The sequence below is a fragment of the Barbus barbus genome (genome assembly GCF_936440315.1).
Source record: "Barbus barbus genome assembly, chromosome: 2".
NCBI lineage: Eukaryota > Metazoa > Chordata > Actinopteri > Cypriniformes > Cyprinidae > Barbus > Barbus barbus.
This window is the reverse complement of record NC_136730.1, coordinates 30,535,585-30,556,602: the sequence shown is the minus strand read 5'-3', so window position 1 is coordinate 30,556,602 and position 21,018 is coordinate 30,535,585. Positions and strand designations below refer to the sequence as shown.

Below are 21,018 nucleotides of genomic sequence, written 5' to 3'. Positions count from 1 at the left end.
ATGAAAACAAACAATACTTTCCACCTAGCCAAATAATCTCCATTTTTACGTTATTTGCATATTGTTTTTGTCTTTTCAGAGGAGGAGATTAACAACATGAAGATTGAATTAGAGAAGTACAACATTCAAATGCCAGCATTCAGCAAAATTGGCGGGATTTTAGCCAACGAGCTATCAGTGGACGAAGCAGCCTGTGAGCACTGTTTAAGCCTCTGCTTTTTAAGTCGAATTCCTCTTGGCTTTTTGGCACAACTCCTTCCCTTGTAAACATAAACAACAAGACGTAACTTGGACAGCCAAGAGTTTAACAGCACAGTAATTACGATCTGTTTTACATTGCTTTGAGCTCAAAAGATCTGCATTATCTTCTGTTGCAACGATTCAGTGCACGCTGCTGTGATTGCCATCAATGAGGCCATTGACCACGGAGTCCCCGAGGGCACTCTAGCTGCCATGAGAAACCCAAACGCCATGTTACTGCAGCTGGATGAAAGCACTGCCCAGCAGTACCAGGACACCCTGTTCCAGGCCAAGACTGAGAAAGTGTCCAGCTCCCGAAAGAGAGTATGAACTTTGCTTTACAGATAGCTAAAATACAAAGATTTGCTATATTTGGGTAACTAAGGGTGTATTTTAATGTATGTATACACTATCTCTGCTCCAAAACTCAGTGACCTGCCTAAGTAGATAGCATTTAAGGCATCAGAAGTGTGACGTGAAGGCTGTTCCAAATAGACAGCATAATTATTAAATAAAATGTGTGCATATTTATAATCAATCTGTCTACAATTTTCCATAAACATCTCTGACATAGTCAGATAACTAATTTTGACCAAATTCAGGCAACATGACATGTGCCTGTCATTGTTTTGCAACAAGATCAATGAAATATATGCAGTAGACATGCTTGTATTTTATTCAGTACTGCAAAGTATCAATAACAATTAGATAAATCTGATAAATATTGACTTTTTAACCCAATATTTATGCATGCTTTGTATTTTTTGTTCTTGTTGGTGTTTTAAGATTATCAAAATTATTTTGTCAGATTATATCAAGTCCGTTAAAAACTATTGCTAATCAGTTGTCTCAGTGTTATTTATATAGTATTATAGTATTCATTAATATTATAAAGTAGCTTTTATTTTTAGGTTTTTTCATTTTAATATAATTTTGGTAACACTTTAGTATACGGACGAATTCTCACTATTAACTAGTTGCTTGGTAGCATGTCTATTATTAACATTGGCTGTTTATTAGTACTTATAAAGCACATATTATATCCCTAATCCTACACAATACCTAAATTTAACAACTATTTTACTAACGATTAATAAGCAGCAAATTAGGAGTTTGAGTTAATGGTTTGTTAATGGCGAGAATTGGACCTTAAAATAAAGTGTGACCATCATTTTTAGTCATTTTGCTTATCCCTTTTGTTTTTTCAACCTGAATATTTCTATTTAACTTCTTAATTTATTCAGTTTTAGTACTTAGTATTTTATTTCAGTTAGTTGGCAACATTTCTAATTTTTAAGTTCTCTTTAAATCTCTTTAAATAAAAAAAATTCAGCTTTTGTCATTTAACAATTTTTTTTAATAGTTTTAGATTTGGTTAAGTCTATCTATCCATTGTATATGAATTAAAAACTAGTATGGCTATAATGGTATAAATGTATGTTTGTTTGGTAGATTGGAGAGAATGTTGAGGCTGAAAGGGATGTTTATGACGAGCTGCTCACACATGCTGAAATCCAGGGCAATATCAACAAAGTCAATTGTATGTACCTCACCCATATTTACCTCCAGCTCTTTGTGTTCTTCTGAGGTTGATGATGTGATCCGAGTTTTCTGTGTTTGTGCTGTTTCTCAGTGACCAAAGCCTTGAATTCAGCTGAACAGGCGCTGTTTAGTGGTGATGAGGACAAGCTGTATGAAGCTCTGCGTTCCCCTGCGTTAGGCCTGCAGTCAGTGCAGGCTCTGAACAAGGCATGGTACCTCAAACAGCTGCTGGCCGATCGAGAGCAGAAGGAACAGGTAACAGTTTCTGCTACTCACTGGGGGAAAACAGGGTTTGCCACTCATATCTTGGTACACTTTTGTACCACAGTTTATATTTGTTCCTTGGAAATTCTAGATATGAAATGCATATGAGTAGTGTGAGTCCCTTATAACAATACGTCTGTCACAAACCCTAAGGCTCAGCAGAAATATATGCTTGTCATGGTAACCATAATAACAGCAATAACCATTTATCTGAAATAGTTGATGTGGCATAAAAGTACTTAGCTATTAATTATTTGTGTTACTTAACCCTAAACAAAACCATAAAATAGTATAAACAAATTGTAGATATTAATGACTTCTCACTAAACCCAATTTTGACTTCTGGAGATACTATTGAATGTCTTGTTGAACACACACACACACATATATATATTTTTGTCTGTAAGAAAGTGTGGTTAATTTTTTTTCTGCAATATCACTTCCATTCCGTTTGGAGTCTATTTTGGTAACATTTTACAATAAGGTGTCGTTTAGTAACATTAGTTAATGTGTTAACTAACTTGAACAAACAATGAACAGTGCATTTATTACACTATTTATTCATCTTTGTTAATGCTAGTTAATGAAAATACAGTTATTCATTGTTTATTCATGTTAGTTCACAGTGCATTAAATAATATTAATAAACACAACTTGTATTTTTTTTAGTAAATGCTGCAATTAACAGATTAATAAATGCTGTAGAAGGATTGTTGATTCTTAGTTCATGTTTACTAGTGTTAACTAATGAACCTTATTGTAAAGTGTTACCTATATTTTTTATGGTTTTTAAAGAACTCCCTTATCCTCACCAAGGATACATTAATTCGATCAAGAACCGTAAAAACAGTAATATTGTGTCATTATTATTTCAGATAACCGTTTTCAATATCCAGTTTATTTTGAAATGCAGTTTATTCAGCAGCCATTGCTCCAGTCCAGGGTGAGCGTGATTTCACCAAGTACAACATGTTCCTGGATCAACATCCTTGTTGATCCTGGAACAACATTCCAGTTGATCCTGGAACAACATTCCAATCAACCAATCAGAATTGAGGGATAACTTTTCAGGAAATATCTGTTTTATGCTTATGATCAGGGTTAGGTGCTTCTACACCCTTGTTAATCAGCTATCATTTCCCACAGATTTTAGGAATAAATGATGGGTAGGAATTGGGTTAAGTCTATATTTTTGGACAGTAATGTTTATCCAGGATCAACAAAACATGTTGATCCAGGAACATGTCTTACTTGGCAAAAACACGGCGACCCTCCCACGGCGACAGTGTCACATGATCCTTCAGAAATCATTCATATATGCTGATTTGCTGTTATTATGATCAATGTTAAAATTAGTTTACAATTAATATATCTACTTAATATTTTGTGAAAAAAAGCATTTTTCTACGATTCTCTGATTAATAGAAAGTTCAAAGGAACAAGTATTCGTTTAAAAAAAAAAAATCTTTCTACATTATTCAAAATTTTCAACAGCAAATGAGAGGTGAAAGGGATTAAAAAAAAAAAAAAAAAACCTGTATATATATTGGCACTAAATATTAGCAGTCAGGCTTACATTGGCCAATGTTAAAATGTTGCTTATCGGTGTCGGCTTCAGATTTCCTAATCATTGCATATAAGCTGTTAATTCTAAATTCTACAGTCTCATCACATTTGGCTTGTTTCATTCTTCCTCATGCCTAGAATACCCCAGGAGAGCCTCTGATGAAGGAGGAGTTACAGAGTGGAGTAGATGCAGCCAATGTGCAAGCAGCAGACTATCAAAAATGTATGTACTCCCTTCTCCATTGCTACATTCTTTTGAACCCATGAGTAGTTTGTGTGTTCAGAGAATGGTACCCCAGAAAAATGCCAGTGTTTTCTTTCTCTCTCTTTTATGTGTTAATTTATGCTGTCCTACACCTGTCATTCTTTGAAAAGAACAATAAGGTGTGTGTGTGTTTCAGTGCTGGGGGCGGTGGAGAGGATTAATGCTGCCATAAGAAAAGGTGTAGCAGAGGAAACAGTGAATGAATTGATGAACCCAGACGCCCAACTGCCGCAGGTTTACCCTAGTGCTGCAGATCTGTACCAGAGAGAACTCGCCAGCCTGCAACAACAGAGCGCAGAGGTTAAAACACACTCACATCCACACAATTTCAGCTCATTCTTTCACTCTGGTTATTTTGCTGTCACCATCCCTCTGAGACATTCATTCCAGAACAAAGCCAGCTGCCTACGCCCTATACAGACAGCTGTCTTATGCAGCATCCTAATGGTCATGGCCCTTAATAAGTGATCAATTTGAAATTTTCTACAAAGGCACCAGCTCTTAAATTCAATAGAATTTAGCAGTTACATCTTGCCAAGCTAATGTCATGATATTAAAGGTGCCTTAGAATGCATTGATGCAATATTTTAAATTGTTCTCTGATATCTACATAGAAGGTATGTGGCAAACATTCTCCAGAAACGGTTTTACATGTACATTTACAACCCTAGGATTTCTCCCTAGAATGAAATGGTCTGTTATTGGCTTATTTGGAAGGGTCATGAATAATAATTTTGAGCTTTGCTCTGATTGGCTGTTTCACAGTGCGGCGCGCTCACACAGCAGGAACGAAACACAGGGAGGAAATATATATTTCAATACTTTCTCTCGAAGTTATATCATTGGGTAATTATACTGTATATAAAATGTGGGCATCAGGGAGCCGCTGTTAATATGCGGGGCACTAAAACTGCTTTCAAATGCACAATCAATTTTTACTTTCACTTTCGCTTTCGAGACTTGCGATTGCACAAACTCTGTTTATACTAGGGAACGGTAGTATTTACTATGATCTGCTATTATTGCTGTTGTCCGCTCTTGTTTCTTCACAATACCTGCAGAACTGATGATTCAGCTGGCGGCTGGTTCTAGAGCAGACGGATAGGCGGATGTATGCAAATGTTGTGGGCATAACTTAGTGATCCCCACTGTAACGTCACAGTCGGTGTTATGTTCTGATTCGCCTATTTTTCAGTGGTCTTTTTTTATTCATGAGATTTACATAAGAATGAGGAAACAATGGTGTTTGAGGCTCACGGTATGCCATTTCCATGTACAGAACTCTTATTATTCAACTATGCCAAGGTAAATACAGTTTTCCATTCTATGGCACCTTTAAACATTAAGCTTACAAATACATGGCACACAAATATTTAGTAAAACGTTCTAATTTAACTTGAACTCTGTGAAACTGTGAACAATTTCTATCATTAATATTTCTGAATTTTTCAGAATTTAATATTGTCAACAAAGGTGTCGCAATAACACAGTTTTGGTAATAACTGTAAAAAAAAAAAAAAAAAAAAAATTGTTAATAGTATACAAATGATAATATTGTAAATGATCGATCACCAGTTAACACCAGTTGATACTCCAGCATAGGTGGCGATATTGCTACCCATAATGAAATGCAAAAAACAAGACAGTGACAATGCATTTTGTAGCTACTACTAGTGCACAAACTTATGTTGGAGTAGATGTTTACCTGAAAGTATGTTTTACCTGAAAGCCTGTTTCTGCCACTGAATAAAAAAATTAAAAAGTTTGCGACTTTTTATCTTGCAATTCTGACTTTTTTTTCTCGTTATTGCAAATTAAAGTCTGAATTGTGAGATCTAGGCCCGGTTTCACAGACGGGGCTTAGACTAAGCCAGGATTAGATCATAGTTCAATGAGGACATTTAAGAAATTTTTATAAACGTGATTAGAAAAAAACATTACTGGTGTGCATCTTGAGACAAAACAAAGGCACTGATATATTTTAAGATCAGTCATTGTAAGTTTCTTTCAGTTGAAACCGCTCAGACTTACATTTTAGTCTAGGACTAGGCTTAAGCCTTGTCTGTGAAACCGGGGGATAAACTTGCAATTTGTGATATACTTGTGATAAACTTACAATTCTGAAAAAAAAAATCAAAATCGCGAGATACAAAGACACAATTCCGAGAAAAAAGTCACAATTGCGAGTTCAGAATTCACAATTCTGACTTTATAACTCATAATTGTGAGTTTATATCTTGCAATTCTGAGAAAAAAGGACAATGTATCATGCTATTGCGAGGGGGAAAAAAGCCAGAATTGCAAGACAAGTCACAATTTCCTTTTTTATTTAGTGGTGGAAATGGACTTTCATATGAAAGCCTGCCAGGAAAAAAACGAGGTGTTAATTAGCAGGTTTTTGCTCAATTTTGTTTTAAATATCTGTTTCTGCCACCCTGCACTTATGCTGTTGAGTGTGATTCATTGGCCAAAAAGCAGACAAGTTAAAGATGAATTTGATAGCATTGACTGATGTTTTTTTAAACTTTTTATAGGTTTCGCAATAACATTATCACAAATTATTTTGTTGTAAAAATCTGATACCATGATATTATTGATTTCTCTCGCCTCGGCTGAGATCTCTTTTCACTTGAGTTTGTCACAATGAGTTATGGGATTGCCTTGTCTGAGATACATATGATGCTGGCTTCAGAATAAGTTATGCTTCTCTGCATATTTAAGTTGCTCACCTGTGCTGCCTTTGTAAGCAGCTTACTAGGTTTTAGAACAGAGCGATAATTTACATGCAGTTTACATAAGTTGATGACCTGTAACCGTTTAGTTTAATCTGAGTACTTTTCATGCTTTGCTTGACTGCACAGGGCTCTTTGTCACATCCCGAGATGCTGGTTGCTGTGGAGATGCTGTCCTCTGTGGTGCTGATAAACGAGGCGCTGAATGTAGGGGACAGGGCAGCAGTGTGGAAACAGCTCAGCAGTGCCCTCACTGGCCTCAGCAATGTAGAGGATGAGTACGCCCAGAGGTGAGAGTATGGGACGGCTCGGAGTGAGACGGACGGTTGACGTCAACATGCAAGCAGAATCGTTCCTGTTTACTTTAAGACACATTCCTGGTCTTATCTTGCATGATTTATCAGTGCATGTTATTCTAAAGAAAAAAAAATCTTCATTTTTCATCAATTTACAATAACTTACTCTGAAATGACTTTGAAGCTGAAAGTCATTGGCTGCATGGGCCATTGGATTGTCAACTCTTAGCCAAATAGCTATTTGGTCACTACTTTACCTAACTCTCATTCAAGACTGGCACTGTTCTTGTATTCATCGCCCGCTTTTCATGACTAAATCAGTAAAATCAGGTCTCGTACTAGAAATATGCCAAAATATGGAAGTAAAATAGGTTGTAAATGTCAGTGTTGATTTATCTCCTTGTTTTAGCCAGTTTGTTGTTTCCCTGCAGGTATATAGATGAGTTGATGCGGCTCAAGGCAGCTGCGCGTGAAGAGGGTGGTGACTATCTCACCTGGAATGACATTCAGGCCTGTGTTGACCAGGTCAACGGTACTATTCAAGAGGAACATGAAAGTGAGCAACACATTCGTCCTATGAATATGAATGAAATAGATCAAATTCAGATAGTGCTGCATTATGAACAGTGTACATGTCCTCTTGTGACTTTAGGGATTGCCGCTATTGGTCTGATCAACGAGGCTCTGGATGAGGGTGACCTACAGAAGACAATGGCTGCTTTACAGAACCCAGCCGCCAAGCTAACCGATATAGACCCATCTTTGGCCCAGCATTACTATGATATACTGCAGCAGGCAAGGAGGGAGAAGGCCCACGTATGTATACCTTTACAGACCCTCAACAATAACACAGCCCAAAAATATCAATTATTTAATACTTATTTTGAACCATTCAGCATGTTTGGCCACTTCCACTGCTTTCATCCTCTCATATTCAGATTCCGTTTTTTGTCTTGTTTTTGTTTCCTTCTCTGTCTAAACACTAATGGAAGTTTATTTAAATCTCTGAAAACACAATAGCATTGCGACGTGATGAGGATACTTAGAACTTTGTTCTCGGTCGTTGAATGCATTTAGTTTGTTTGCCCAACAGATGGTGGAATCCCTTTATCAAGGGAAGTCTGAGGTCTGTGGAATTAAAAAAAATTGTTGTTTTTTTTCTGATAGAAATTGTAATTGTGATTTAGAAAAACCACCAGGTTTGCTGTGCTTTTTTTATTATTATTATTATTATTATTATAAATAAAATAAAAGTATTAGAAAAAATAAATAATATACTTTTTATTTTATAGTACTAATATTTATGGCTGTCTTAATGTCATCATTTTCAAATGTGAAACCATCACACTTTTTACTGAAAACACTGGATCGTGAGCTGCTCGTGTAAAACAGAGAATGTATTTACACTAAGCAATATCACAATTTCTGTTTTATTACTATTAATTATGCAGCTCTATCTGAAAGTCTCTCTCTCTCTCATATGCATCATGTGAGTTTCTCTCACTATGAGCTTCTCATGACTCTAGTCTGATGACATCATCTGAGCTCATACAGTCTCATTCCTCACCCCCATATTTTGTCTGCCTTTTATTTGCCACCTCCCCTTTTCTTCATTATAAAGCCCCTTACATTTTCAAATGACTCTAATATGTGCAAATAACATTTGATCTCACACACCTCAGTGTATATGACACACCTCATACACACCACTTTTGCATATGAAAATTGGACATTTTGGTTCTAATCTGAGGCTCACTGAAGAAGTGAAGTAGGTTCATGTGTAGCATATTTCATTTTTATGTTTAGTCAGTGTTTTAGGCCACGCCCCACATGTTTCCTGTGGATGTGAAACCTCAAGGATGCAGGTGAATGGGCACAGAGAAGGCCATGGTTTACCACAGCAGTGTGCCAGTGCGGTTCAGAGCTGAACTGAAGTCTCTGAGGCCAAGAGCTCTCTTTTGCGATGACGGCTTGAGATAAAAGTACCCATAATATCCGTTCAGAGGCATTATAGAAAATCTTATACCTACATTTCTTTTTGATTCACCAGTTTGGAAACAGTTCTTGTGAGTTTGATTAGTGATATTTACCATTTATGTCACTAACCACTCTTTTAATAGGGGATCACATGAACAGCAATTTTCGTCTCTTGGACTCATAATAGCTGTCAAAGTCAGTGCTGAACTCATGCTACCAAAAAAAACATGGCTGGAAAAACAAAGTGTTTCCTTTCGCCATGATTTACACAAGCATCGGAAATAACAAGGCTTTTTTCTCTGCCTTAAAAGGGCAAAATTCTGGTCCTGTTATCTGGGGTAGCTCAGTAAAGGGTTTTTAGCACTGACATCACTCCTCCAGGCTTACGCTAGCTTGGGTCACTATGAAGTGTAAAGCACAGCTCAAACCAGATCTGCTCAACTGAAACAGGAAGTGGTTAGGAAAAACGTTTGATGTTTTTAACAAAAATCTGATGCGTGACCTGACAGCATCAATTCAAGACATTTTTGTTTGACTTCAGTAATCACAATTTATGAAAAAATAAGTCTCATTAAAAAAATTTAAATTAAAAAGTAAAATAAAAAAATCACACGATAATTGTGTTGTATTAATGAGCAGTTGACATGAAATACTTTTGGGAAGTTGATGTACAATGGTGTGAAATGCATTTATTATAGGCAGTTTTTAATGATATAAAATTAATTTGGTCAATACATGGAATATTTATAGATATTTGTACACTCACATTTACATTATACATCTATTATTCGTATGCTTTTTAGAAGTACATCACTATTTACATAACATCCTGTGTTAAATTCCCTATGTAAGCATTTCACGATGATCTTTAACAAAGTTTAGCTGGAATAGACAGAAGTAGTTCCTCTTTTATCATTCAGTGTTGTAAACAGTCCCAGAAAAGTTGGTAATGTAATCTTGGACATTACACCACACCCTGTTTCACTTCCTTAGTTACAGTTGGCAGACTTTATTCACAGATCCAGATCCTGATCATTTCTGCTCCACCCCACTGGGACACATTAAGTCCTATTTGTGCTCTAATCCAGCAAGCATTAATTTAATACAGCCGATAAAATGCAACTCGGTGAAGCAGAGCCTTATCAACCCTGAAGGAACAACGTTTTCCTCTGTTGCACAATTTGCCACACCCTCAGGTTTGCTGCTGTACGTTTGCAAGAAAGGCGGGCAGATTGCATAGAGGGCCCAGGGCCGCTGCGCTCAGCAAATCAGAGAGCTGCAAATTGTGCTCCGGAAACTTGAGCTCAGCATGCGGTCAGGGACTATCAAGAGAAGGCAACTGCACCACCTGGTGGTGGTTGTAATGAACCATTCATTAGCATGTGTTTATCCAAAATGCCCTGTGAATGATTATAAAGCAGATGCAATTAATTCAATTAATGCAATTAAGTCAGTCAGCTCGGTCTTGTTTATGGCTCTCTGCAGCACTTCTGGAAAGAAATTGTGCTATTTTTCTGAGTTTATGTTGTTGAATAATGAAACACTGTCTCTTCCGGTTCATACAGCATTTGTTTTTACTAATTTAACGTGTTTTTTTTATCCACATCATACTGTTCCTGTTGACAGTTTTTTAATTGAATTAGTGACAGAAATGTCACTATTTACTCACCCACAAGTCTAACTTAAACCACTACAAACATTCCTCTGTGGGAAACAAAATATGTTTCAAAAAATCTTCTTTTGTCCATACAGTGAAGGTCATTGTGGTGCAAAACAGCACTGGACCCCATTGACTTTCACTGAATAGACCAAAACTCAGCTTTTTTTGTGATCCTAAGAAAGTAAGTCGCACAGGTTTGGAACATGAGGGTGAGTAAATGAAGTTTAATTAACTGTCACTTTAATTCTATTAAAAATGTTTTAACTGTCAACAGGTGGACTGTAATAATCTCATTACAGTAGGTTTGACTGACACCTAGTGTCCATATGAGTGTCATTTCTCTTTAAATACAAACAGAAATCTAGTTGGAATTGCTTGATCAATTATTTATTTTTTTATGATTCATATGAATCATGATTATTTTTTTCTATTCTGTTTGGTGACACAGAATCTTTAAGCAGAGTTTCTGTGGTCCTTAAAAATCTGCAATTTCAAAAGTGTTAAATGTAGTTCATGTAATGTAGTTATGCTTAGTCCTCAATTTTTTTAACTATAAATTGCTTATGAATATGAATTTTTAAAATGCTTCTTTAGGCATCAAAATTACATCGAAGGTCATGAAAAAAATGGAAATGAATTGTGTAAGCTATGTTTGACTATATCGCTCGGAACACATCCTGATTCTTTGAAATGGTTACTCATTGGTAATTTACTTTGTTTTTTTTCTGTATAGGAATGCGGAGATCCTTCTGCAGTTCTTTGGTTAGATGAGATCCAGGATGCGATCTTAAGAGCCAACAAGGACTCAGAGGATGCTCTGCAATGTAAAAATCTTATTTTTGTTTGTGTATTTACTTGTTTAGTCTGTACCTGTCTCAGCTCGAACATAAATATGCCTCTTGAATAAAAGGATGATTCTTTTTTAAATTAAGTTTTCCTTCTTCAGTCTCTCAGGCGATCCAGTCCATTAATGAGGCTGTGGATAACAAGGACTCTTCTCAGACACTGGCAGCCCTGCGTTCACCTGCTGCTGGTCTGTATGGAGTCACATCTGAATGTGCTCAGACCTACCAGGACGACCTGTTTCGAATTAAAGAGGACAAGAAAAAGGAAGGTGAGATGGGTTATTGTGTTGATTCTTTGATATTTGGTACAAAAATCTATAGTAATATTTACTTTAAAACAAGTACAATTTCTTTTTTTCTACACAAGTTCTCAGGTGAAGAATTTGTTTTAAACTATTAGCTGATATTACAACATGTCATTTACACTTTGTGACGGAGAGAGTAACAGAGGTTTTTGGTAGGGAATAATGGCAGTGAATGGATGAAACATTGGGTGAAGGGAGGACACAACTACTACTATAATCTCAATACTGGACAAGGCACCTGGGAAGAGCCTGCAGACTTTATTCCAAACAACACTCAGCTCAACAAGGAGGAAATACAGGTAAATCTTCATCCGGTATTTATTTTTACAATAAATACAATATATTACACCATGTTATAATATAATATATTATATCTATTAATATAATAACTGTAATTTTACAGTTTTGTTGTTTTTATTTTATTTTTCTCTTCCTGATTTACTTACTGTGTCTTTGTAGTCTGTTGTGTCAGGAGTAACCACAGCATATAACCGAGAGCAACTATGGTTGGCCAATGAGAGTCTGATCGGCAAGTTGCAGGCCCGGTGCCGTGGTTTTCTGGTGCGACGTGGAATGAAAGAGCGTCTTGGGTTCTTGAAGTCTCAGGAGTCATCTGTCACATGCATACAGGTCATTTTACTCTTGCTTCCTTCATTTAGTCCTAAACTAGACTGAAAGGCATTCATGTAAATAATGACAAGAATAACATTGGGTCTGGGGCCAAACCAATCATGACCTTCTGGTTCTGTTTGAATTATAGGCTCACTGGAGAGGCTATAAGGACAGAAAGAAGTACAGTGACAGGAAGGAGTACCTGAAGGATCACACTGATGATGCCGTCAAGGTGAGCAGCAGCATGACGAATTCTGATGGAATAAAAGAGTTGCACTTCTTGCATAATAAAATATCAGGATTGTGCTGTAAATGTCATGCCCTAATTATCGGATTTTGCCCCTTTATTCCAGCAAAGATACATTTTAATATGGTAAAAACTGTATTTAAGTAAAATATGCAATGGTTTTCTGTAGATTCAGTCAATGGTCAGGATGCATCAAGCTCGCAAAAAATACAGAGATCGTCTGCAGTACTTCAAAGACCATGTGAGTTTGAAGTCAAAGCCTGAGGACTTGTATATTTTTATAGTTAAAATAATCTGATTTCTAACTGCACAGTGGTCAGTCTTTAATGTTCTCCATCCACTTTTCTCATCGCAGATAAATGATGTGGTGAAGATTCAGGCTTTCATTCGAGCCAACAAAGCAAGAGATGACTACAAAACACTCAGTAAGCATTTCATGTACTTCTCTCAAATTCAGTTTCACATCTTCTCACTGAGAACTCGCCTCAAATATCAATACACATAACTTATTTTGTCTTTTGAAGCCATTGAGTTGTTGTTTCTGATTACCGTTTAAATTTGAAGATCGCTGTAGTTGTTTAAATTTCAAGGCTTTTTTATGTCACATCCAAAAATAGTTTATTTGCTACTTGCTGGTCACTCTAGTACACTAGCACTGAACGCCATAAAACTCAAAATCCCGTCTTTAACAGTCAACGCAGATGATCCTCCAATGGCAGTCGTTCGCAAGTTTGTCCACCTGTTGGATCACAGCGACCAGGACTTCCAGGAAGAGCTGGATCTGATGCGGCTTAGAGAAGAGGTGATCACCAACATACGCTCCAACCAGCAGCTGGAGAACGACCTTAATCTGATGGACATCAAGATCGGCCTACTGGTGAAAAACAAGATTACCCTTCAGGAGGTGGTCTCTCACAGCAAGAAGCTCACCAAGAAGAACAAGAGTGAGCTGTCCAACCTCATGATGATGAACAAGCAGAAAGGAGGCCTGAAGGCTCTTAGTAAAGAGAAGAGGGAGAAGTTGGAGGCATATCAGTTCCTCTTTTACCTGTTACAGGTAAACCTCATCAACTCTAATCCAAGGATTGTTTGATTAATCAACGTCACTGCAGTCCTGTTCATATCCCTCTCTGTTTTCCTCAGACAAATCCAACCTATCTGGCCAAGCTGATCTTTCAGATGCCACAGAACAAGTCTACCAAGTTCATGGATTCTGTCATTTTCACATTGTACAATTACGCTTCCAATCAGCGTGAGGAGTACCTCTTGCTCAATCTATTCAAAACGGCCCTGCAGGAGGAAATCAAGTAGGAACTGCATGATATTCCATGCTTTATATTCTCTTTAACGGTTTATCAAGACACATTTGCATCTTTTACGATCTCTCAGTGATATTTGTCGTGTAAATGCAGATCAAAAGTGGACCAGATCCAGGAGATCGTGACAGGAAACCCGACAGTCATTAAGATGGTGGTGAGCTTTAACAGAGGAGCCAGAGGTCAGAACGCACTCCGGCAGATCCTGGCTCCGGTCGTGAAGGAAATCATGGATGACAAGACGCTCAATATTAAAACTGACCCAGTGGACATATACAAGAGCTGGGTGAACCAGATGGAGAGTCAAACTGGAGAGGCCAGGTGTGTTTTCAACGTTTTAATATGAAGGGCCCACGCTCCTAGCACAATATTCTCTCCCTCCATATATGCCAAGATATTTTTAGTATTTTCTTTTGTAATTATAACAGATGCTTAATAAACAGTATTTATTGTGGGAAAATGATTTTAGTCTTAATTCTGTGTGCTTTTAACATTTTAATTTAGATGAGAGCTTGATTATTTTAATATATTAATAATAATTTGTCCATTTAAATAATTTGAATTCATTCTGTAACACCCCCCCCCCCCCCTTAGAAATCTGCTGAGGCCCCCTACTTATAGTAATAAGAAATATAAATATTTAATGGAAGACATGTAAAAGACTAAAAGTAAAGGCCGAAGTTCATTTAATTAAATCCAGATGCAAAAATAGTGTAATGCTAGATGACCTGCTACCTAATGCTGCAATGACTGTGTAATTCTGTTTTGCAGTAAATTGCCGTATGATGTGACTCCAGAACAGGCAATGAGTCATGAGGAGGTTCGAACCCGGCTGGAAGCCTCCATCAAGAACATGAGGACGGTCACAGACAAATTCCTCTCGGCCATAATTGTTTCTGTGGATAAAATCCCGTGAGTTGATTGAATCCCGCCACCTGAATTTCCCTCAGGGATCAAAATATTCCATGTCTTACATCTTTTTTTTTTTTTAGCTGCACCTACAATAAATCATTCTTGAATATATGAAAATGACTTTTAGCAAGCCCAGATTTGAATATTCAAATACATGTCTGTTACATGAGCCGTTTCTTTGTTCATGCTTGTGTACAAGTCAGTATTACACTGCTGTTAAAGAGTGGTGCTGTGCTGCTGCTTTCATTTTGCTAAACTAATCCTAAAAGGGCAGAATACCACATAAAATATCAGTACTTTTATATTACCTTTCCTTCACAGATTGGACTAAAAATAACATGCAATGAATGACTCTTTATGAATCGATTCTTCAATAACTCATGAACTCCTCCTATATCATTCAAATAAATAATTCACTGACTCCACCAGAGCACAATTAACAATTATGAAATAATTATGATACAATTCTGAATTTACTGAATGCTAACTCATAATAACATTTATTCATGTTTGACTTTAAATAATCCAAGAACTATTACCCTGTTATTGTGTTAGAGCCCTTTATGGGTCACATTATGAAATTAGTATTACTGACCGTTTCTCTTTTAGACTTTTACGTTTGCTACACTTTACGTTCAACCTACACCTACTACGAATGACTCATTGTTAACAATTTGACTCATTGTTTTCCCTGTAGATATGGTATGCGGTTCATTGCCAAGACACTGAAGGACACACTTAACGAAAGGTTCCCTGATGCCACAGAGGATGAGCTTTTGAAGGTTTGTTACATCACAGCTGCTGGAAATCACAGCAACGTTTTGGCTGATGTAATTGTACGCTTTAGTCTCCAAAACAAGACAGCCGTTATTCAGATGTCTCTGAATACTCTGATTACCTCTCTGCTAAATGGGCACCCGCTGCTTGTCAATATCAGTTCTATCCCACTGTGCTGAATCCTGAGCATTTCTCTACTCTTGTGCTTCACTTCTGTTGTGAAACTCCAGGCTTCTCACTTTGAATAATAAATGTGGTTTCGATTTCCTTTTCTTCTGGTAAGAGATTCCTCTTTTCTCTATTTCTATCTATCTGTCCCACACCTGCTCTGTTTCTCTCTTTCTCTATGGCCTGGCTCCAGCTCTCCTCTTGGCCCTTGCTTATACCCTTTTCAAGAGGTTTTTGATGAGCACCCAACCCAGGTGAGCCACATCTTATTCTTGCCTTGCTGCTTCTCTGTCAGTAATTTAGTTTACTCCCATTGTAGAAGCAGAGGATCTTCAATTGCACAAAGATAGAAACGAGGATAATAGGTTTTGAAAATTGCACACATGATGTGTTTGCTTAAAATTAGGAGGACATACTCATCCTTATTATCTTTTAAGATTGTGGGCAACCTGCTGTACTACCGCTACATGAACCCCGCCATTGTGGCTCCTGATGCCTTTGACATCATTGATCTCTCGGCTGGAGGTCAGCTGACCACCGAACAGAGGCGAAACCTGGGGTCAATCGCCAAAATGCTGCAGCACGCAGCCTCCAACAAGATGTTCCTCGGAGACAACGCTCATCTGAACCCCATCAATGAATACCTCTCTAACTCCTACCAGAAATTTAGGTACAAGTGTCATCAGATTTTTTCTGTTTGTTTTGCTATTTCAAGCAGTTTATTTCCATACTGATGCAAGGACTTCTCTATCTCCCAGACGTTTCTTTTTGTCTGCTTGTGACGTCCCATCTTTGGAAGACAAGTTCAATGTTGATCAATACTCTGACCTGGTCACCTTGACCAAGCCTGTGATCTACATTTCCATTGGGGAGATCATCAACACTCACACGGTAACTATTTGAGACTTAAGGTGTGGTCACATTTACCGTTGCTCTGCAAAATTCTGTCATTTTAATTGGTAAATGCTCAATTGGGAGTTTTGACTGGGGGCAAAAATATTCCCCACAGATATTTTGTTATGGTTTCAAGTTATTCACAAAAAAATTCAATACGCTGACTAACAGAAAGCTAATTGGTTTGAAAGTGATTTCTCTATGAGTGGTGCTTCTAGAATCACTACATTGACAATAGACAGTGGACCTTTGTGACCGCACCTTTTTGGTAAAGACCACATCCAGTGTAGATGGTTTTCAGAACTCTGTGTGTTTTGGTGTCTTCTTTAGCTCTTGCTAGATCACCAGGATGCCATTGCTCCAGATCACAATGATCCTATCCATGAGCTGCTAGATGACCTGGGAGAGGTGCCCACCATTGAGTCTTTAATAGGTGAGCTTCTGAGATATTCTTTAAAGTTTCAGAACGCTCAGGTCCTGCAGAGTCAGAGTAATGGATTGTCGTTCCCTCGCAGGTGAGAGCCCACTTCCCCCTGATGATCCTAATAAGGAAATGATGGGAAAAACAGAAGTCTCTCTCACCCTCACCAACAAATTTGATGTTCCTGATGAGGCCAATGCTGAAATGGATGCCAAGACTCTCCTCCTCAAGTAAGGACAATGATTTACTCAAATTCTTCTTTTATAAAACCTAGTGATGGTCCGAGTTCTAAGGCAGCGTGCTTCCTTCCCAGAGAAGATAATCCACTAATGCAAACCTTTCTGCTATTTCCAACATTTGCATATGATTTTTGCACTTCACTGGCAGTTGGACGGAATTTTCAGTGGTTGTAAAAATTTGAATTATGAATGCATGAATATATCCACACAAAACAAATAACCACTAGTATGGCTTAAAAACAGCAGGTTTTCTATGTATAATCAATGTAAATAATTCTTTTTTTAAATAATTATTTTGTACATATTCATAACAGCTCATTTAAAGAAACTATGCTTAAAGAACAACATTTTGGTGAAAAATTATTGGTTATTCTAATTTTGTTTGGCACTGATCTTATATAGTACATTAGAATACATCAAATCCAGTCGGGCTGTCACATCTGGTCTTGCTACGAAAGTTCAAATATTTCAATGCATCCAAAGCCTTAAATCTGATCTAAAATTTCTGTATACACATATGGTCAGGACTTCATGCAGCTTCGGTACTACTCTTCATTAGAAATTAATGACTGCCAGTCTGTTGTTTGGTATTTCTTGTTTATCAGAGAGAGTGAAAAGGTGGCATTAAACTAGAGAATTGTTAGCTTGGGAATCAAATGTAATTAAGTGCTGTACGAAATGCCGTTGTGAAGTGCATGGAGTTGCTGCCTTTGTAGGTCACTAGGTTCTAGAACAAATATTTTTCCTTGCTAATGCATTTTTTACTTTTTTTTTTTTTTGCCATGTACTTAACATCCTTATCCATTCCTCTGTTATTTAGCACCAAGAGGCTCATAGTAGATGTGATCCGGTTTCAGCCAGGAGAGACACTTACTGAGATTCTGGAGACTGTAGCTTCACCAGAGCAGGTATTTTAAATGTAAAAATGTAGAACTGAAAAACTTCATCAAATCAGAGTTGTTTGTATTCAAATCTGCATTTATTGTTGGACTAGGAAACTGAGTACCAGCGTGCCATGCAGCGAAGAGCTATCCGTGATGCTAAGACCCCGGAGAAGATGAAGCAAGCCAAACCAGTTGTGGATGACAGCCTTACCTTGCAAGGCAAGAAGGACAAAATCAAGAGCAACTTGCAAAGGCTAGGAGAGTTGGGCAAAGTTCACCCTGAGAAGAAATACCAGGATCTTATCAATGACATCGCCAAGGTACCATTCCTATGTCCTTTGGGATTTTCAGAATGTATATGAATATGAAACTTCAAATGCGTCTTAATTTATTTGTTGATGATGTTTGTAGGACATCCGGAACCAAAGGCGATACCGTCAGCGGCGAAAGGCAGAATTGGTGAGGCTTCAGCAAACTAATGCTGCCCTGAACTCTAAGACCAATTTCTATAATGTGCAGATCGACTACTACAATCAATACATAAAGACCTGCATGGACAATTTAGCCAGCAAGGGCAAGTGAGTGACGAGCGTTTGGAGTATTTACTGTCCGGTTCAGTTCATGTTGTTATCTCTGATTGAATAATTGCTCTTGAGCTCTTAGCTTACAGTCATGGAAAATGCCATTGCTTCACTCACAGAGTTTCTAAGAAACCTGGAGACCATAAGACGAAGAAGAGTAAGCAGGTGTCGCAGAAGTACACAGCAGCCCGTCTGCATGAGAAGGGAGTGCTTATTGCCATCGAGGATCTGCAGCCAAATCAGTGAGTTTCAACTTCTAGTCATGTTTTTAAGTTCATCTGTTCATGCCTTATAGTACTATATGTTTATGTATCTGCATTTCCTCTAACAATGTGCTTGTTTCCTATTTTTACAGGTATAAGAATGTCATTTTCGAGATCTCACCATCTGAGGTTGTAGGCGTGTTTGAGGTGAAAGCTAAACTTATGGGAGTCCATTTGGAGACATTAATGTTAGAATACCAGGTGAAAGTTCTTCTCTTTATATTTTTAGACTCTGTATCACATTGCAAGTATGAAGGAATTTTATTTTTTATTTTTTTATTTTTAAAGAACTGTGTAATTTTGGTGACACTTTATTTTAAGGTCCAGTTCTCAATATTAACAGACCATTTACTATGACTTTTGCCTCTATAAACTCCTAATTTGCTGCTTATTAATAGTTAGTAAGGTAGTTGTTAAGTTTAGTTATTGGGTAGGATTAGGGATGTAGAATATTGTCATGCAGAATATGTGCTTTATAAGTACTAATAAACAGCCAATATGTTAATAATAGGCATGCTAATAAGTTATTAGTGAGAATTGGTTCCTATACTAAGTGTTAACAATTTTTTTTGATGTCTTTAATAACAGGACCTACTCCAGTTGCAGTACGAGGGGGTGGCAGTGATGAAGCTGTTCGATCGAGCCACTGTAAATGTTAACCTCCTCATTTTCCTGCTCAACAAGAAGTTCTACGGCAAATAGTAACTCAGAGGGACTTGACAGACTGTTTCATACAAAGTGAAGCCCAAACCACATTCATCTTTAAAGTTTAAATGTCTTTCCTGCACTATTCTGAGTATGCCTTTTGTGCCTTTCTTGAAGGATAGATTCCTTGAATGTACATTATCAAATTTGTCGTAGACCACCAACCTGTATCTTCTGGATATGTAACGGTTGACTGTTTTCTGTTTTTACTGAGATGTAAGTGTCCAAAAGAGTATCAATAGTAGTTTGCTTTGATCTTTTGCAAACTGCTTGCATGAGCTTTGCATACTGTATACGTTATATGTAAAATGAAAGTTTTATTACCCAATCTATTCTTGGGGTGAAACAATTTTCAAATTGTTTCGAAGTATCCCTAACGTGTAGGAGAGTGATGAGTGTTATAGCCACATTCCTCCAAAATGTTACCAAAATATATTTATCAGAGCAATTTTTGTTTCTTTATTTGTAAAAAAAATATAAAATAAATTAGCAATGAATAGGTATACTTCATTGGCTGGTTGAAAAATTATGACTTTTTTTTCAGAGCATTTGGATGCTGGATGAGTTTTACGTTTACGTCCCTCTAATTTTTGCAGCCTTGTGTCCATTTGTTTTTTTAAAGGTGCCTTAACTTGAATAAACCGGTGGGAAGATTTGTGGCGAAGCCTCATCATGTCAAGAAGTCGTGCTTATAATGTCAGTCCATCTCATTGTCGTTGTTACAAATAATGTCTCTTATACAAAATGTAATGGTTAAATAATGGTTACATATTTTTACTGATTAGTGATGCTGGTTTATACACTCATTATGTTGAGAAAATGCAGTGATGATATAATAAACAGATTCATTATGAAATTTAAAAGCTGTTTAGACACATTTTCTTACAAAAACCTTTCAAGCTGTAACAGAATTCAATCATTAAAGTCTCAGGTTTTAGAGCAGAACATCAAACTTATTTCAACTGTTCTGGTGTCTGACTGAGATGTTCTCAATTACTGTACCCTTAAAACAAAGTGCCACACTTTTTCTATTTGATTTTCTATTTAAATATTTTATAAAGCTGAAGGTGTGTATTTTTTCTAATGTTACCATTAACACTAAAGTTCACCAAGAGATAGATATATATATACACACACACATACGCTATATTGCCAAAAGTATTGGGTCACCCCCTTCTAATGAACAGGTTTGACTACTTTAGTAATTTCTATGAGTACAAATCTTAATGTTAAAGCATATAATGATATTCTAGGGAATTGCGTGCTTCTAATTTTATAGCAACAGTTTGGACAGGACCCTTTTCTAT

The 21,018-nt window shown here is 37.1% G+C and overlaps 1 protein-coding gene across 1 annotated transcript in view; it reads left to right on the top strand.

The window, feature by feature from the left end:
* Positions 1 to 20,666, top strand: part of iqgap1 (IQ motif containing GTPase activating protein 1) — a 46,870-nt gene extending 26,204 nt beyond the window's left edge. Inside the window, exons 7-37 of the mRNA XM_079445893.1 lie at positions 80 to 193; positions 386 to 564; positions 1,693 to 1,780; positions 1,874 to 2,037; positions 3,751 to 3,835; positions 4,014 to 4,177; positions 6,739 to 6,899; positions 7,337 to 7,461; positions 7,558 to 7,721; positions 11,276 to 11,366; positions 11,489 to 11,656; positions 11,849 to 11,991; positions 12,152 to 12,322; positions 12,453 to 12,536; positions 12,721 to 12,792; positions 12,907 to 12,976; positions 13,244 to 13,608; positions 13,695 to 13,858; positions 13,964 to 14,188; positions 14,639 to 14,779; positions 15,477 to 15,561; positions 16,162 to 16,394; positions 16,483 to 16,615; positions 16,949 to 17,051; positions 17,134 to 17,269; positions 18,099 to 18,186; positions 18,273 to 18,482; positions 18,574 to 18,740; positions 18,863 to 18,985; positions 19,099 to 19,207; positions 19,595 to 20,666. Coding sequence (XP_079302019.1) covers positions 80 to 193; positions 386 to 564; positions 1,693 to 1,780; positions 1,874 to 2,037; positions 3,751 to 3,835; positions 4,014 to 4,177; positions 6,739 to 6,899; positions 7,337 to 7,461; positions 7,558 to 7,721; positions 11,276 to 11,366; positions 11,489 to 11,656; positions 11,849 to 11,991; positions 12,152 to 12,322; positions 12,453 to 12,536; positions 12,721 to 12,792; positions 12,907 to 12,976; positions 13,244 to 13,608; positions 13,695 to 13,858; positions 13,964 to 14,188; positions 14,639 to 14,779; positions 15,477 to 15,561; positions 16,162 to 16,394; positions 16,483 to 16,615; positions 16,949 to 17,051; positions 17,134 to 17,269; positions 18,099 to 18,186; positions 18,273 to 18,482; positions 18,574 to 18,740; positions 18,863 to 18,985; positions 19,099 to 19,207; positions 19,595 to 19,708 — 4,439 coding nt within the window. The 3' untranslated portion in view covers positions 19,709 to 20,666. The remainder of the gene's footprint in view (positions 1 to 79; positions 194 to 385; positions 565 to 1,692; positions 1,781 to 1,873; positions 2,038 to 3,750; positions 3,836 to 4,013; positions 4,178 to 6,738; positions 6,900 to 7,336; positions 7,462 to 7,557; positions 7,722 to 11,275; positions 11,367 to 11,488; positions 11,657 to 11,848; positions 11,992 to 12,151; positions 12,323 to 12,452; positions 12,537 to 12,720; positions 12,793 to 12,906; positions 12,977 to 13,243; positions 13,609 to 13,694; positions 13,859 to 13,963; positions 14,189 to 14,638; positions 14,780 to 15,476; positions 15,562 to 16,161; positions 16,395 to 16,482; positions 16,616 to 16,948; positions 17,052 to 17,133; positions 17,270 to 18,098; positions 18,187 to 18,272; positions 18,483 to 18,573; positions 18,741 to 18,862; positions 18,986 to 19,098; positions 19,208 to 19,594) is intronic.
* Positions 20,667 to 21,018: the final 352 nt, after the last annotated feature.